This window comes from Tuber melanosporum, assembly GCF_000151645.1.
Source record: "Tuber melanosporum whole genome shotgun sequence assembly, scaffold_232, strain Mel28".
Classification (NCBI taxonomy): domain Eukaryota; kingdom Fungi; phylum Ascomycota; class Pezizomycetes; order Pezizales; family Tuberaceae; genus Tuber; species Tuber melanosporum.
Genome location: NW_003298900.1, coordinates 108,245 through 126,899, shown reverse-complemented (window position 1 = coordinate 126,899; position 18,655 = coordinate 108,245). Strand labels below are relative to the sequence as shown.

General features: G+C 44.1%; 1 protein-coding gene; it reads left to right on the top strand.

Moving 5' to 3' along the window:
* Positions 1-9,455: 9,455 nt before the first annotated feature.
* Positions 9,456-12,117, top strand: GSTUM_00000900001 (uncharacterized protein; the record flags this gene model as incomplete). XM_002838168.2 has 3 exons in its annotated part: positions 9,456-9,818; positions 9,911-10,044; positions 10,084-12,117. Exons 1-3 carry the CDS (start codon positions 9,671-9,673, stop codon positions 12,115-12,117), a joined length of 2,316 nt encoding a protein of 771 aa, XP_002838214.1. The 5' UTR covers positions 9,456-9,670.
* Positions 12,118-18,655: the final 6,538 nt, after the last annotated feature.

Genomic DNA, 18,655 nt, shown 5'->3' with positions numbered 1-18,655 from the left:
ACAAGCTTGCTGTCTTTTAAAGACAGGTCCAGCGATGGGTTACCAACTGTTTCTCCGAGACCCCTACCGGTATCCTCCCCTGTGAGTCGGCCCTTCCCCCGATACAATGCCTTATTGAACACCGTCAACACCTGGCGGCACTGAGGATGGTGTGCCTCCCCCCCGAAAAAAATCCGGCCACTGCATAGCTATACTGTTCCTTCCCTACAACCTCTTCTTACCCCTCCCTGGAGGACCACCGCGCCTTGATGGTTGAGCTTACACCAGACTACAGGCCCCTAAATTGGAAAACCCTCGAGCCATCCCCTCTAGTAAGGAGGCACCTCCCACTTGTTGCAGTAGCCCACCATGTGGACCTGCTTGTCGGTCATCTTTCTCTGGTCCCACCAGCATCGCCTGCCCTCTTCCCTGAGCCCCTGCCCCCTACTGCCACTGGCGACCCTCTTTTCCCAGCCCTCAAGAAAGGCTGCTATCAGTTCCTCCTAAACGTATGGACCGAACATTACCCACTACCACCTCGATGCGTCTACTCGCCCACTCTGTCACCCCACCCCTTCATGGGTTTGGGGAAATTAATAGTAGGCAGAATCCACCAGATGAGGTCCGGAAAGAGCTACCTAGCCGGCCACTACTCCTGGAGAGACCCGGATGTCCTCGACATGTGCCCCTACTGTGAGGAGGAGCCTGAGTCTTTCCACCTCGCCATTCTCGAATGCCCCTCGTATAACAAAGCCAGAGACACCCACCTCCCAGGAGTCAAGTCCCTGGACGAAGGGGAACCCATCTGGACATCACCGAAACTGCTTCACGGCCTATCCACTTACATCTCCGCCACTTCGGTCGGCTTCCCCCCAGACATCCCTGCACTCAGAGATATCTCCCCCGGGACCTGACCCGTCGGGAGTCCTACATCCTCACTCAGATCCTCACCCTTGGCCTAAGCCATGGAGTGAAAGTATACTCTTTTGGTTTTCTTGTTTGTAGAATTGCTTTATGTTTAGTTTGAATGTTTTCCTTTATAGCTAGCTGTTTATGCGCTTTGCAATATGGGTTGTTCGCACTTATTGGAGGCAATTGTTTGGTTTCCTTTGTTTTTGTTTGTTTTGGGATTAAGGTTTTATTTACGCCATAGCTACCGCTGCACACGAGTTCTTGTACCTAAACAATGAATACATCATTATAAAAAATAAAAATAAAAAAAAAAGGACCTCCAATACTGCACGCTCCGTCGCTTCTATTTTTCTCCCACATAGTTTGGCAACACCATGTCAGCTATCGTGGGCCCCCCCTACTCCCCTCTGCCCCCTCACTGGTTCCTGCCTAGGGGTACGGTTAACTCTGTCATCCTCTCCTGCTTTGGCCTTGCTTGTCTCTTGTCTGCTTGATGAAGGAAATATCTGGGCCTGCCCAGTAGTCCTGTCTTGCTAATAGGGGCTCGCTTAGCTTTGGCACGGTGTGCTTTCTCTCTTCACTTCCGGATGGCGCTGGCAGTGGTGGACGTCCTTCCCGCTGGCACGATACCTATTGGGGAATGCCTCTGCTAGTAACTTCGGGGTCTGTCTCGCTGTGAGATTTGACCATACTCTCTTAGTCGCTCGGTTCAAGTTTCGGTTGCCTTCCTCACCTCACCCTTCCACCTCTCTACCGCCAGTGGGATCCCTTCTACTAAGTGAGGCTCTCTCTCGGAGAACATGGAACTACATGAGAGACGCAGTAATACAGCAGTTCAGTCTACGGTTGGGTTTGCACAGGGGCCTCTGGCCCTACCTCTACTTTCCACTTCGGTCACATCGGCTCACACCCTACTCCCTTCCCTCCTTGGCTGGTACCCTACTACCTCCTCCCTCCGCCGCGTAGTGTTCTGGGGTTTCAGCCTGCTGCCTGCCCGTAGTCAATCTTTGGCTGGCACCCTACTGCTGGGCGGCACCCCCTCTGCCAAATATCTACTCCTTGGGCCTGGAACCATAGCCTCTGTTCTTGATTGGCGGGCTATGGTATTGCACTACTTCTGTGGCTTAGCTGATTGGAGGCACTCAGCCTTAGGGCTCTTCGCCGGCCGCCCACTTCAGGGGCAGTTCTGTAAAAAATGGCAAGTCTGGTGGTACGGTGGGCAGTTGTTGTTTTCCTTTGTGGCCCTTACAGGTCTAGTAGTTTACGTGATAGAGTTTTTCCTTATACTTTCCTATCTAGCTTGTTTGGTTTCCTTCCTGCTGTCTATATGTAGTTAGTGGGTGGCATTTTCTTTCGGGTGAGGAATCTTCTTGGGACTTTGGTTGGCTTCTAGGCGAGACCCTTTAGCGTTCAATCCATGAGGTCTGCAGGCTGGGCACCTGAGTTGATCGCCCTTGGAGTATGTACGGTTAGGCTCATACCAGAGGGTCTTGGGGGTACGGGTTTTCTCTTGGTCCGGGGTGGAGGGGTTTTCTTAACGCCATAGCTAGCACTACATGTGCTGTTCTTGTATCTTAAACAAGTAACTAAATGATTATAAAAATAAAAATAAATAAAAATAAAAAAGTACCTCCGGTACTGGGCTTTCTTTCTGTTGGCTACATGTAGTTAGTAGAAGGGGTGGTCTTTCAGATGAGAAATCTTCTTGGGTATAAGGTTGGCTCTTAGGTGTGAAACATTCGCATTCAAGTCATGAGGTCTATGGACTGGGCACCTGAGTTGATCACCTTTGGAGTGTATGTGGTTGGGCCCATATCAGAAGGTCTTAGGGGTACAGGTTTTCTCATAATCCAGGGTGGAGGGGGTTTCTTAATGTCATAGTTAGCGCTACATGGGATGTTCTTGTACCTTAAACAAGTAACTAAATGATTATAAAAAACAAAAAATAAGAAAAATAAGAAAAAGGACCCCCTGTACAGCATGCTTCATTACTCAAATTTTCCTTTCACATAGTTTGACAATACCATGGTCAACTATCATGGGCCATCTACTCTCCCCTCTGTCTTCTTGATGGTTCCTGCCTAAGGGTATGTTTTCTCTTCAACAGCCTCTCCCACCTTTACCTGGCTTATTCTCCGTTCACTTAATGGAGGAGTTATTTAGGCCTCACCCAGTAGTCCTGCCTTGCTTGGAAAGGTCTCTTAGCTTTGGCACAGTCAGCTTCCTCTCTTCACTTCTGATCTGCGCTGGCAGTGGTGGAAGTCTTTCCCTCCAATTGCACAATCCCAGGTGAGAAATACCTCCACTAGTAACTTCAGGGTCTGTCTCACAATAAGATTTGATCATACCCACTTTGTCGTTCGGTCCAAGTTGCGGTCACCTTCCTACTCTCACACTTCTAATTTCTTTCCACTGGTGGGATCCCCTCTACTAAGTGACACTTTCTCTCCCAGAACAAGGGACTACATGGAAGGTGCATTAATACACTAATAGTTCAGTTTCTACTGTCAGGTCTGTTCTGTGACCTTGGGACCTCCCTCTGCCTCTCTACCTTGATTGCTTCAGCTCACATCCTACTGCCTACTCTCCTTTAGCTGGTACTCTACTACCTCCTACTACCGTGTGGTGTTTTAGGATTTCAGCTTACTGCCTACCCATGGTCGATCCTTGGTTGACATCCTACTACTGGGCAGTATCTCCTCTGCCAACCACCCACTCCTTAGTTCCAGTACCAGGACCTCTGTTCTCGATTAGCAGGTTATAGTCTTGCATTATATCCGTGGTATAGCTGGTTAGGAGTGTCTGGACTTAGAACTCTTCACTGGCTACTTACATTAGGGGTGGTTTTTTATAAACAGCATTTAGCAGTTCAGTGGGAAGTAGTTACTTTCTTTAGTGGTTTTCAGTAATTTATGAATAGAGTTTTTCCTTATGCTTACTTGTCTAGCTTATTTAATTTTCTTTCTGTTGGCTACATATATAGTTAGTAGCAGGGAGGTCTTTCCGATAAGAAATATTCTTGGGTACATGGTTAGCTTCTAGGCAAGATCCTCGTCACATTCAGGTTGTGAGGCCTGTGGGCTGAACACCTCAGTTGATCGCTCTCAGAGTGTGTGTGGTTAGGCCTATATTAGAGGGTCCTAGAGGTACAAGTTTCTCTTGATCCAGGGAGGAAGGGTTTTCGTAATACCATAGCTCAAACTGCATATGATATTCTTGTACCTTAAACAAGGAATTAAATAATAACAAAAAAAATTAAAAAAAAGAACCTCTGATACAGAGACCTCATGCAACTACTTAAGTTCTTTTCTATACTACAAGTTGAATAAATACTTCATACATACTTTGCGCAACACTACATGAAAAAGAGGACTCGCTTATAAAAGGTAATGCGAGTACAATATTATCCTCACTATTAGAAGTAATAGTGACTATAGGAATTCTCTGAACTATCAAGGTATCAGGGAAACAGAAGAGGTAAGGTCGTTACCAGTTGAAGAACTAAGTACAGAGGAGGAGGATCGCTACATTACCCTACTTAGGCTAGTTCCTAGGTATCGGATTCTAGTACTCCTAACAGTCATGATTCTTGTTCTTAATTATTGTTTCAGTTTTGTTGATCTAGCTTTACTTCTTTCTTCTCTTATTTATTGTTATTGGTCATTTAGGATAAGGTAGTGTAATGTAACAAATAATGTTGTTCATATAGCCGAACCTATTGGTTAGAATAAGTGATAATACTTATTTCCACTCAGATTGTAGGCGCAATCTTGTAGGTAGTGCAATCGTCATGCTAAGCAGAATTGATTTCCATCCTTTTTCCCTAACTAACCCATCTCTGACCATAGACCTACCTATAAGAGGATGGCTATGTTACATAGAATATTATTTGGAGAGCTAACTACTCAGAGGTCCTGATCCTCTATTTATGCACATCATATCTAACCCTAACCCTGATGTGACTTATACTTCCATGTTACCATATCCTACAACTCACAAGTGTGAGTCATGTGAAATCCCTCAACTGACTCCTATATGTCATCTGTGCTATCTGCCTTGTCTATATAACTAGTATGAGTTATCTAAATGAGTTAAGTATATGAGTTATGCCTCCTCACTTCACACTATACCCAAGACATATGAAACTATATTCTATCTTATCAGTCTGCCTTGTCACAGGTCAGTCTGTGATCTATATATTGTGTTATTCTGACACCTTCAATTCTGTGGCATTATAGTCACAGGATGCAATAAAGATAAATATGTAGGATAATGTGGAGGCCCCATAAGGGGGCCAGTAGGGGGTATTGGAGATCAAAGATTCTAATTCCAAGTAGGGTTAACCTACTTAGGGTAGTCTCTAGGTATCGGATCCTGGTACTCCTAACACCAACCTCCTTTACTATATTTTACTTAATACTATCTTTACCCTACCTGAATCATCATTTTATTCTCTATTGTGATAATTACTTTTGAATATATATTTTTATTTAAAGCTCTCTGTAAGTATTCTATCACTTGTAGGAAGACTTGTTCAAACTTAGCTAAAAATCCCCCTGTTTTGAAGTTTAATATGCAAACATTTAAGCTTCCTTGAAATATTCTTTCTAGAGTTGTTTCCCATAATATTTTTACTATTGTTTGGTAAGATAAAAACCTTGTTCACTTTCTTACTATATACACTAAGTGTACTTTAGAGAATCAAAATTACACTACCCAAACATACAAACAACTACATATTACTCAATCAAATGCAGATCTTATTAGAAATAAATAGAATAATGACCATGTACAACTATAGTACTACACATTCTTCTTTTATTTATCAATCACAATGACTATATAGGAAGTCTGGATATTACAGACAAGTGTAAAGGCTAGTACTATTATACTCAACTTCCTATGTACTGCAACTGGTTTTGTTTATTTTCTGATTACTTAATACCTCTATCATTAATTGCTTTCTCTTATCTCAAGTTTATTTTTCTACTTACAATCTCTTCCTACTATTCTCCTCTTCAATCACCTTTTTCTCCTCCTCAGATCCCTACTCTTTTCATAGTTCAAAGAGTAAATCATGGTCCAATTACAGCTTCTACTATTCTTGGCTTGCTTGGAACTTAATTCTTGAGGGCTTTCACCATTTTAATAAACCAACCAATATCACCACCAGTCAGGGCATCCCTACCCAGAACTGACCTCAAGGAAATTGTGCTCAGAGAAGAGGAGCCGGTTCCTATGTCACCAAAAATTATGATCTGAGTTTGTCCCGCCTGAGACTGGGAGACTATCACCTAGAAAATGCTCCCCGTTCTAAGAACTCCTGCCTCTTCTGCTGACCTTTATTGAAAAAGCCTGAATTAACCTCCTTACTCCATGACCCCCACAGGCCAAGAGGCCCTGTCCGATACACCAATTTCCAAAGCCCATTCTGTAAAGTTCCCTTACGTAACAACTCCCGCACGCAAATGTACTGTACCATGATTCAACTTCTGAAATTTCTGAATCTCTCTAGGCATCTTCGGCATTTATCTTTATTTTATTTCTTGTTAGTTCTGAATTTTACCTCATCTTTGCTTGGTATAGCTTATTCTCTTAAACATGTTACTTCCTGGTTGATCTTTGCACTACAGGACGCTAAAATTCCGCGAAATTCGGCACACAAACGAACTTTAACGAAGGGATTCGTACGGGCGTTCGAACAAGCTCGGTGACCCGCTGGACAGTTTCCTTCCGGGCACCTTGGCGCCAAGGATCGGAACATTCAGCACTTGGCCTTGGCATTTAGATGTCCAGACACTTTTGAAATTGGCCAGAATTGTGGACGGGGTTTGTCTCTGGCATTGTTCTGTTTTGGAGAGGCGAGTGCGAAGATATAGTGTCACAACATCTCCACGCGGGCCGAGCAATTGACTTACTCCGATATGAGACTTGTCGCGTCCTGAGAAAGATTACTCTGGAAACGACGCATCGTGCATGCTTGCTTGCCGACAAAAAGCCGTATTATGTGGGGTTGTACCGCTACTCAAGCAAAGTGCCCTTTATTCGAACTGGAGAAAGGCTTTCCGCAACAAGTGCTGTAAATCCCTGAAGTCCGTTGTGTTCTTCGTGGAGTTGGTTGGAAGAAAAGGGAGAGGAAAACGAGAGGGTAAAAATAAAAAAACTAAGAGCTCGACCGAGATCGATCCTATTGGCTTCTAGATACAGGTTTGTAAAGTGGCAGAAGGTAGTAGTCGGGTACCAGGCTTTGAGGTATCTTTTGTCCCGACCTGAGGAAAATATTTGGTCTCCTGGGGTATCATACTATGGGAGAAATCTGGAATTAACTGGAAATTTTGAGCTGGCAATTGAAATTGATGGATCAGTGGTGGGATGATCCCAAAATGTTGAATCGAATGCACCATTAACTTTTCTTAGCGGCTTCAGCCAACCGGGTGAATAGTAGAGTATCATCATAGATTGGTTCTTCGGGTCCAACCGGTTTCCCCGAACCCCCTAGGAAAACCCTTGCCATATGACAGCCTTGCTAGGGGTCTGTGGCTAACCTATAAAGCCTCCCCCTCGGGGCGTCCCGCGTAGCCGGGGATGGGGCAAGAAACGATGAGGGAGTTCTGAGATTGTGAAATATGATATCTTGGGACTGGGGTTTGGGAGTTGATATCATATTATTATGTATTGGTATAAATGCCTAGTTGTCCACCGATCTAGCTCTCTAGATTTTAAGCATGCTTGTCCAGTCAGCATGCTTAGCGCTTTTTCTTTTCCTTTCGCATCTAGGAAATGATAAGAGTGCATGAAAACGGTCCGTGGAATTTCACTATTGGATCACCTAATGTGATGGCCAGATTCTTGTGGGTATCCATAGCGTTGGAATCTGCTTTTCGTGTTGGATCGAGTGATAATTGGTACAGCACCCCCTTTTTCCACGCTGTGGTCGAAATTTTGAGCACTGTACGGTGAAGGGCAATCTGACATATTATGACATAGGGCGGGTCTATACAAGTATGATACAAGAATCAAACTTAAATGCAGCTGTCCTGCCTTTCCAGAAAACGTTCTGAACGAGATTATGTATCCACTTTCAAAACCTTCGGGGCATTACTTGATATGAGCCCCCACTTATGAGTTAGGGGGGCTGCGAGCTCGGAAAGCGAGGCGGTGAGGGGTGTTCTCACGGCAATAGTATCAATATGAGATGGCATGCTATCGGTGAGCCGAGCGATTGTCCCCGATGACCCGAATGTGCGATGACCCGAATGTGCGTGGAGTTCCTTGCACGCCTCTTGGGCTCATTGGGGGCTTTTTTTTTGGACCCTTTTTTTTTTGATCTTCTTGAGCAGGCGCAACTTTCTCCAGAGGGTCATAATCCCACCGTAGGCTGCCTAGCATATAGATAGCTAACAGCTGCTAAATTTTGCATCGTCGGGTGTATGATACGTATAGTGCCGACCACACGTTCAAAAGAGGGGATTTCCCAGAATTGTTGATAGTTCCCTGTTATCCTTGATCCTTGCGATAAACCTGAGCTATCGTCAGGTTCTTACGGAAGGGGTAATATTGATAGACTATTTGCTCCGAGTACTGGAAAATCGCAGGTGATAGAGTTCCCATGCTGGAACTATTCACTCCGTCACCATTTATCACTCGCAATTTATGGTAGCAGTTAAGTAATATCACCATGAGTCTCAGCAATACCGTGCCATTTCCTTGAATTCCCGGCGACAGCAAATGCCTGATAGCAAAATATTTCTTGTGAGAGTTCGTTTCGACCTATGCGGATACCTTGGGCTCTTTTGCTGCTATTACTTGGATTGGCTCCACTACTGTTATATGGCAGACAATCAGGGGCAACGATTTGTTAAGAAAAGACTCAATGTGGGCATCGACGGAGCCAAGAAACCCAGGTGGGATATCGCAATTGAGATTCAGAATATCCAAGTGACCATCTTGGGGTTTGCGTATGCGATGAACGAGTGGATGGGGGATATCACAAAAGGTGTTTTTCCCGACGGCCAAGATTGTGTAACTTTAATGACTACGATGCTATGGCTTAGATGGGTTGCGGAGCCCCTTGGCACCAATTTCGAAATTTGTTAGTTGTGTATCATATTGTACTGTACACGAGCATACAATACAAATTCCAACCAACCCAATATAACCTAGGATTCCCTCCTCCTGAGCAGAGAGCAGCTAGTCCTGGGGGTGGAACCTGGCTCTGGGGGTCTTGTAGCCTAGAGCTGCCGGTCTGGGGCACTTACTGGAGGGGCCATGATCAACTCAAAAGTCGGGTGACATTTGGTGATCCCAGGTTCTTGGGATATCATTATTAAAGTTCCAGAATTCGCGAATTGTAAGTTCGCCTTGGGCTAAAGCGGTTCGCAAGTGCATTTTTTCCCATATTGTTCCATTGTTTCCCCTGCATGAGGATCGTACCGGTGAGTACCGTAGCAATCTTGTCTTAGTATTCTTCGGCGTGAGCTCGACAAAGTAAACTGAAGATCATGTGATATCAGCTTATCGAATCCAGTGCCAAGGGGTAGGTCAACACCAACCACGAGGGCCCCTCTCTCTCAATACACCCCTCCTGAATAACTCCGGTCACTGTCTTTTTTATAATTCGCTCCTTTCGTGCGTCCAGTGCCCTATTCCCTGAGTTGAATAGGCTTCTTGCTATCCCCTCCTTTGGTTTGAGATCCGGCTTTTGGCTGATGACCTGCACTTGGCGGTCTCGGATAGCTCTGCAATATTTTTTTTCTACACAGCACCATAACAAGTCGAAATGGACTCAGATGCGGATGGAGTGAACGATTTTTTACAACGGATCCGTGAATTGGGCGATAAACGAGATCGTGAGGACGAGGAACGCTCCCGGAGGCTCGAGCAAGAGATTATAGCTGGGCGAGAAGCGAGGCGAGCTCGGAGAGATGGTGAGGCTCATTCCCTTGGGTGGACATTGAATTTCCGAGGATTTTTTTACGGTCATCCCCCATCTCGAAAGGCTGACTTGTGGCTATTGTAGAACGTGCAAGATCTCTATCGCCCCAGAAAGATTCACCACAGGGCACGCCGACGAGTATTCAATCGTTTTTGCTAGATTCACCTAGATCGGAGACCACGGGCGATGTCCGCATCCCCGGGAAACGTGAGGATAGTGTAAACGAAGTGATGGAAAGGTTGACAGGGAGCGCGGAGGAAAATGATGAATCAGCAGTGCGGGAACAAGGAGGACGGCCGACTGGTCCACTCTCATGGCAGCGAAGACCTAAATCCAACACGGTATCATCATCCTCATCATCGCACCGACTACCTTCTGATCGACAAGCGCAGCAACATGACAGCAGTGATGAGGAGATCGAGAAGCGGCGTTCACAGATTGCACTGAATTTAGGCTCCAAGGATCCATCATGGTTCAGACAGACGGCGGACCGAGGCACTACGTCGGGCGCTTTACGGAAGGCGCAGGAAGAAGGAATGAATGTTACCGGGAGGATGCCACTACCGGGAATGTCTACTAGTTCGACAATTGGGAGAGATGTAGGGCTTGGGCCAATAAAACAATCCCTTTCCGCTCAGTCTTCGAATGAGACATTGAAATCAGCCAATTTTCTTTCATCAGGTTATCTTGGTCGTAGCGAGTCTATGCGTTCGACGGATCGTATTCCATCTTCGATTTCGGCTTCTGGATTGTCATCGCATTCTAGAGATGTGTCTCTATCAAGCTCAACCTCGCTACGTTTTGATCCCCCTGGGAGGGAGTCACTTTCATCTACTGATGGGATTAACCGATTAATTGCTATGAGCCCAAGCCAAGGGCGGATATCACCGGAACGTAGAGAGAGAACCCCCAGTCCTACAAAAGGTCTGGGGAGCTTTGTTCAGAGCGCAATGTTGAAGAGAGAGGGCTCTATAAATAAGAGATGGAGCAATTCACAACAGCCTGGAGTTTTATCGAGGAACAATAGCTCTGCGGGTTCAGGACCCACTGCTAGGCCACCCTTCCCTCGAGCACGCGACTCCACTGCTACCGCTGATGACCCAAGAGAGTCTTCACTGGCATTTGACGATGTTTCTAGGAGTGGAATAAAGAAGGAGTCAATAGAAGGGGAAGGCGGTGTGTGTGGCATTGGTCGTCGAGGCTCTGCAATCGAGGGGCTATCGTCAAGCTACCCTTTAACAGGTGACGGCGGTTTAGATCCACCTTCGAAGCGTTCAAATGAGGATACACCCCCCTCTTCACCTTCAAAAACCATTGATCAGAAGAGGTGGAGTCCGACAAAGTCCTCATGGCTGGAAAGTGCGCTGAAGAAAGGTGCAGAGAGCCCACAATTCTCACCACCCCCAATGAAACCATTGGTAAAACCTTTTGAGAAGCCGCCATTAAGGCCGTTTGAGAAAAAGCTTCCGGAAACTGCCAGCACACCTGTTCGCCCTCCTACAAATCCTAAGCCTCCCAACCTCTCGCCAAAGCCTTTAGGAAACCCTCCTGACCTCACATCACCGAAGGCTGATGTACCTTCGGATACCGGAGATGTTACTTCAATAAGGCCGTCTGTTGCAGATAAACCTATTGTTTGCCCCAAGCCGTCGTTGAAATCGCCAATCAATATTACCGCGCCTATTCTTGAGAAGTCGCCTCTCAGACCTAGAGAACCTCTTAACTTACGTGCTGGACTGAAGCCCCGGCCTGTGGTTGGGGGGAATGGCAAAGGTGAAGAGTTGCCTTTTTTGAATGCGATGTCAAGGTTACGTTCTGTAAAGACTCAGAATTATGCAGCACCTAACGAGCTGAAGGAGCGTATTCTGGCAGGAAAAGCCAATTTGCAAGCTACGGGTGGCCCTCAGAAAAACAAAGGACCAGACCCTGTGAAAGAAACACTCCTTTCAGTCAAAGGATCTCTTAGACACTCCAGTAGCCCTAGTGTTGTACCTACAGTGCCTCCAGCTGAGACAAAACCTAAAACATCAAATCTTACCAAGCAGGTGCTTCCACTAGCGAAACCCGGGCCTGAACTGAAGGAGTCAGCCCTTGCCAACAGATTTAACCCGAGCCTTGCCACTTTGTTACAGCGAGACCCTCTCGAAATGTCTCTCGGTAGGAGCCTGGAAGCCGCTCAAAGTGAGGGTAGAAGTGAAGCTACAAGTAATACTGAGATTCAGGGGAGTGGGAAAGCCCTCACGCATGTAGGTTATTTCTGGGGTAGTTTTTTACACTATTTTTGTGGATAGTTCATTAACTGTTAACCTAGATGACCAAAGGTAGAGCTCGAGGCCCGAAGAGACGAGTACCGACCACAAAGGGTGGGGCAGGTGCAATGCCAGTGGTGGCTCAGAGCACAGTGTCAAACACGGAAGGAAAGGAGGCATGATTGTATTTTTAACGGAGGACTGATAGGATGCCCGCCAATACGAAGACCACGACAGGGTGACAGAATCCCCGTCAGCAGAGAAATTTAAAAAAAGTCCTAATTGATGCTGAGCAACCCCCTCGGCCTACGGAAGGGTATCATCTCTGAGCAAAGAATGAGTCCTTGTCATTTCTTCTCTTTCTTTTCTTTTTTATTTTATTTTTTCATTTTCTCTATCCTACTTAGATAAATCATACCATGCACCGATTTCGCACAGTACAAACTCCTAGTTTTAGCCACCACAAAATGCAACTTTGTCATATTGTGGAGGGATTTACAATAAACTTCCTTGGTGACTGCCTAATTACCTGGCTGAGCTTCATTCAATCGAAAAATGATTTGGAATTGTGATGACAATTATATCAGTAACCTCGGCCGAATGTGTTTTAAGAATTTCGCAAAACTGGGTTCTTGATAAGTCCTCTAGAAACCAACCACAAGGGGGGTTCTGAAAGTGTGACGCTTCAGTACATATCTCCCTAAGATGAGATATAACAAGTACAGTACCGTAAGCCATGATAACCCTGGACGAGCGGAGTCTATCATATAAAAATATGCCTCCCAAGGCAAAGTGGTCATTCATTCATCGAACTGTCCACTTTGTGGGATGGAGAAACACGCCGTTACTGGCGCACACACCCCATCGTCGACATGGGCGTTCTATTCCTCATCGGGAAATTTTTTGTGTGGGTGGGCATCGTATCAAACATGTAATTTTTATTTTTATTTTTATTTTGGGAAAGAAAAGTGATAAGCTGTGATTCTAGCTGTGGGAAAATTATGATGATTCGATCAACGGGAAGGCACAGTAAGATCTAAGACACATTGCACTATGGCTCAGTCTCAAGTGCAGGTATGATACTTATAGCATCAGTTTTGTGCACTCTTCCGGTTAAATTTGTATGATGGAAAGCAGTTTTCCTCCCCCACTCCAGCCACCCATAGTACAGGTACAGTAGGGGGCCGGGCCAACGAACAGGAGGGGGATGATATCATACAGTATCGTACAAGGAACAGCCTCATAGGATTTTTTAGCGCCTACCGCCAGATTTTTGGCGCACTGCCAGCCGCCCTCCCCTCCCTCCCCTCTGTCTGTCGTCCCTTGCCGCGTCACAAGGGATAAGTACAGTACAGTGCAAGTGCTATGTTGCACCATACTCGCGTCTTCTCACAAAGTATAGTATCTTATCGCCAGTCGACCCCTCACAGCCACCCGGGAGGGGGGGGGGGTGAGCCACAAAAAGAACAACAAGCCCCCGAGCCGCCGGAAAGACCTCCTCTGTTCAAGGGTACCGGTGCCCATATCATGCCTCAGACAAAGAACTCCTGGATCTATGTGGGCGGAGGGGGTGGTGGTGGTGGTGGAAACGACCCAATTTCTACAACGCTTTTGTCTGTAACGATTGAACACTAGGCTGTCGTGCTCCGTGGTATCATAGGAAATAACATTTTTGCGCTTCCAGGTGCACAGGCCAGGACAAACTGCGAGCCACCCCCCCTCTCACATCCCATCCCATCCCATCCTGTTTCCCACCCCCACCGATCTCTGGAAAAAGAAGTGCGTCGTGCAGCAGCCGCAGGTGGGGCAAATGGGGCGAGGTCGCGATGGCTGCTGCGCGCGGAGTGGGAGTGCTGGATTGGAGTGAACACGTAAGCGGTACTCGATATATGGGGGGAATGGGGGGAGAGAAATACGGGGAAAGCGGAGGCATTGTTCGCCCGGGTCGGAGGAAAATAAGGCTGATCGTGAGGTCCCATGGGAAAGGGATAGGGACTTTGCGATTTCGCATCTAGAGTCAAATTCTAGCGATCTGGTTGGTCTAGAACCGCATTTGCCTTAAATCTAGACTCTTTTCGCAAAGTCTCTATTATCCCACCATCGGCGGAATCGAACAGCAGCACTTGGGCTACTCCTGAAAGGTGTCGGAGAGAACTGCGGGAATGGAAGAGAAAACATGGACAATCACTCGGTCGAGAATGATAATAGGAAAGATCGACACTTCAACAGAGGGGGTACGACGAGCGATACCGTACACGGGAAGTCCATTGGCAAATATCGGGTCTGGTGGGGCCCTCCGCCTTACCCCTCCCTCCCTTTCGCTATCCCTTTTGCAGTGTTAATTTTACCTGCAACCTTCAGCTGGTGTGTGTCAGAAAGTAGCTTGAAAGTGCGAGCCTTGTGGCGCAAAAGTATTAGTTGTTATGACCTCACCAATAATAAATATTAGAGAGTGCAGATCTCCCTCTTTTCAGGGTTATTTTCAACCCCGTATAGAAAACTAGCTGTTGTACCAGATAGGCCCAAAAACAGACGGGGGATAACAACTGTTGGAAATTACGTTATTCCTTTCCTATCCGGTGATGGGGCTGTGTTGGTCATGTGACATGGCCACATGACCAAGTATATATGCTATTGTATTCTAGCATCTTTTAGAGATTTCCTTGATATGGGGCAGTGCTCGTGTAATGATAAAGGGGTAAATAAAGGGCAGGTTCAGCCCTGTTCTTAGAGAGAGAGCGCAAGTTTGGATTAATCTTTAAGTCTTCAAATTTTATTGTGGTTATTATTGTTACTTTGTTATTACAACAGTTAGTATAATAGATACAAATATTTTCAGGTTATGAGCCTGGGTTTGTGAGATACTTCCACCTTCCCACTATAAACCAGAAGACCTCTGAAGCACTCTAAGTGAATGTATTACCGTCTCCCACCCTCAACCAATCTTCTATTATATGGTGGCGAAAGATTTCTTTTACGACTTACACGAGTGCCTACCTACCTTCTCTAAACATGGCCTTTACCAATATAAAGGCTGCAACCACCTCCAATCGCTAAACTTCGATAATTTTTTTCCTGTATGCTGTGAATGTTACTACTAAAATATCTGAGTTTAAGTACTAGATTATCTCAAGGATATCAATTGATACCAATGACTTCTTGACACAATACAAAAGAACTAAACAGTCTACATTATGATATCTGAAAAGCAACACAAAATCTGGCTTTAGCATTTCTGTCAAGGACTACCCCAAACTCCATGATCAAGAAAATTATCAAACCTGTGCTAACACCTTGGAGATAGCTTTCGAGATCCTGGATTTGTAGGATGTAGTATTCGGGGAATCTGTGAAACCAGAACCTCCTTCTGAAGGTAGCACAACAACTTACACTACGCGAGTTAAGGAATGGACAAGGAAAGACAAAAGAGTAAAATTCTTCCTATACCAAGCTATTGACACTACCTTCCACGCCAATATCTCTGCCAATACAACCTCTAAATGCGTTTAACAAGCCTTCAAAGATTGATTCGACAAAGAAACTCCTGGAAATAACATGATTTTACTGGAGCTATCTGAAAGATCAAATTTATCTCTGGACAATCAATCCCCGACCATACAACCAAGTTTGAAACCGCTTGGAATTGATTAGCCCAACGATGTGCCAATGACACAGACAGTGAAGGCAATATCAATAAATTCCGTACTGCAATGACGATGTGGACCCAATCTAAGTCAGTGAAAGGAAGGCTGTTCATGTTATCCAGAAATGACCTACATCCTGATATATGCGACATGTTATCAGCATGAAAAACTATTCACTATATAGATATCAGAGACTACTTTATCAGTAGGGCTGCTAAGAAGTGGGAAGGAAAAGAAGAAGAAAAGGCACTAAGTGTACCTAGAGGTGAGAAAAAGAATTGCAGCGATTGTACAAAGAGAGGGAAAACAAGTGACAACTACACAATCGCTAAATGTCAAAGTCTATAAAAAGAACAGATAAGAAAAGAAAAAAGAAAACAAACTCAAATGGCCACGACAACTGACGTGAACATTAGGGTATTAATAGCTGGAAATATGCCATTAAATTCACAGATTGTAGAGGGTAAAAACTCTACGAATTGGCTATGTGACTCAGGTGCTACAAGTCACCTTTCATCAAACTCAAGTAATTTCCTTAATCTCACACTTTCCTCCAAAACCATAGTAACTACTGACAGAAGAATTTATCAGGCAACTGTATCCAGAGATACAAGAATCAATGTACACCTGTTGGATGGACGTCAATATACAGTCATCCTTAAATAGTTACTGTATGTTTCCTCCTTTTGATACTCATTGGTATCAGAATCCCGAATGGATGATATTGGAGTAAGGATAGTGATTGAAACTGGGAAGAGATTGTTTGAGAAGAAAGGGAAAATATTCATAGTAGTGGATAAGAAAGAAGGACTATGGTATATAAGAATGAAAAATAAAAGTATTATTATTTCCTCCTACGAAGAAAGGCATTAGGTCCTTGGATATTCGAAAGTGATTAAGGATTGTTACAAGGATACCTCCCCCATCGACACTCCTCAATACTTTGATTGTGATACTGGTAATAAGTATAAATCAACTCATAATATACCAAAGACAATTGAAATAAACACAAAATCAATATTTAAAAAAGTGCATTCTGATTTGAGTAGTCATATGTTAGTACATACTATTGGCAAGAACTTGTACTATATGACATTTGTCGATGATTATACTAGGTACTGTTGGATATACTTACTGAAGTTTAAGAATGCGGCAGTCACAGCAATACAGATCTTTTGGGAACTGATAAATACATAATTCTATAAAAGCATCAAACCACTACACAGTGAACAAGGCACCAAATATGTCAATCAAAATGTTATCCAATTCTTTAAATCAAAAGGAATCATTCATACTGTCTCTCGCGCTTATAATCCTGGATCGAATGATGTCTTAAAAAGGATAAACCAAACTCTTATAACAATGATACGGTATATGATGCCAGGAGATCGAAAGTCTTTATGGGGGAAAGCCTACTTCACTGCTGCCTATTTATACAACAGACGCTGGCATTCAAAAATAAAAACAATACCTTTCAAGCGACTATAGGGAATGAAACTTACAATTAGTCACTTATGTCTATGGTTTAAGAATATTTTGGTACACATTCCAGCTGAGAAATGCGGAAAATTTGGTCAAACATCTGAAGAAAATTACCTAGTTGGATACACTTGCAATCCAATAATATACAAAATCTACATATCAAAACGGCATATAGTAACTGAAGTAAGAGACGTAAAATCCACTAAAACAAAAGAGGTATCATTTGAATATTACCAATTACAAGCCAACAAAACAACAGAATCAGAGAACAAGACATACCTGAAAACACATCTCAAAATACAGAACCTCCCTCACCAACCACGACCATACCTGGTGAATTTCAACAATCACCAAAACAAGAGAGACCAATCTCAAACCCTTTAACAACTGTCAAAGTCAAGATGATCATTAAGAGTTCACAAACCTACAGAGAAAGCCAAACTCAATGCACAGCAAAGACTACAAAAGCTAAACGATATAAATGACAAGTTTAAAAAAGCAGTTTGAGAAGCTGAAGAAGAACTTGAAATTAGCCACCTTGATGATGATGAACTACAAGTTATTCAAGATCAATGAAAAAGTCTGATGGAAGGATGGAAACGTCTCAAAAGAGAATTGCAAGAAGCAGATGAGTTTACGGGATTGATGTACTACATACCTGATCCTAATACATATGAACAGGTAATAAGTTTACAAGAAAAAGAACAATGGAAAAAGGCTATAGATGAGGAGATGGAAGTTCTGAATAAATGTGGAGTCGGGGAAGAAGTCGAAAAACCTAGTCAAAGATGAGTGATATTAAAACAATGGGTCTATAAAGCTAAGGTCAAAAAAAATATAACTATTGAAAAATAGAAAGCGAGATACTGTGCAAGAGGATTCAACCAGGTACTAGGAGAAGACTTCGAAGAAGTATATACTCCAGTGGCATGTCTCGAATTACTCTAAATGCTTCTAAGCAGATTAGTACAATGTGGATATAAACTCCACCAACTAGATATAAAGAGTGTGTTTCTTTATGGCGATATTGACTGTGAAACCTACCTGGAAATTCCAGAAGAATGTCAAATACCAGGGAAACTATGGAAACTAAAGAAGGCCATATACGGTTTGAAACAATCATCTTGTCTATGGTATCAATGCCTGACAAATGCCCTCGAATTCCTAAATCTCAAAGTAACTGATTTCAACTCCTGTATACTCATATGAATAGACTTATTCTGCTGTATATATGTTGATGATATTCTAATAATCGGAAAACCTAAGCTAGGAAAAGAATGTATTCAGAAGCTCCAATCCCAGTTCCAGTGTACCGACTCGGGACAAGCATTACTATTACTAGAAATGCAAATTGAAACAACAACTGATCATATTAGGATCTATCAGGAATGATATATAAGCAAGTTACAGGAACGTTGCAATATGACTGAAGCTAAACTATATGCAATCCCAAT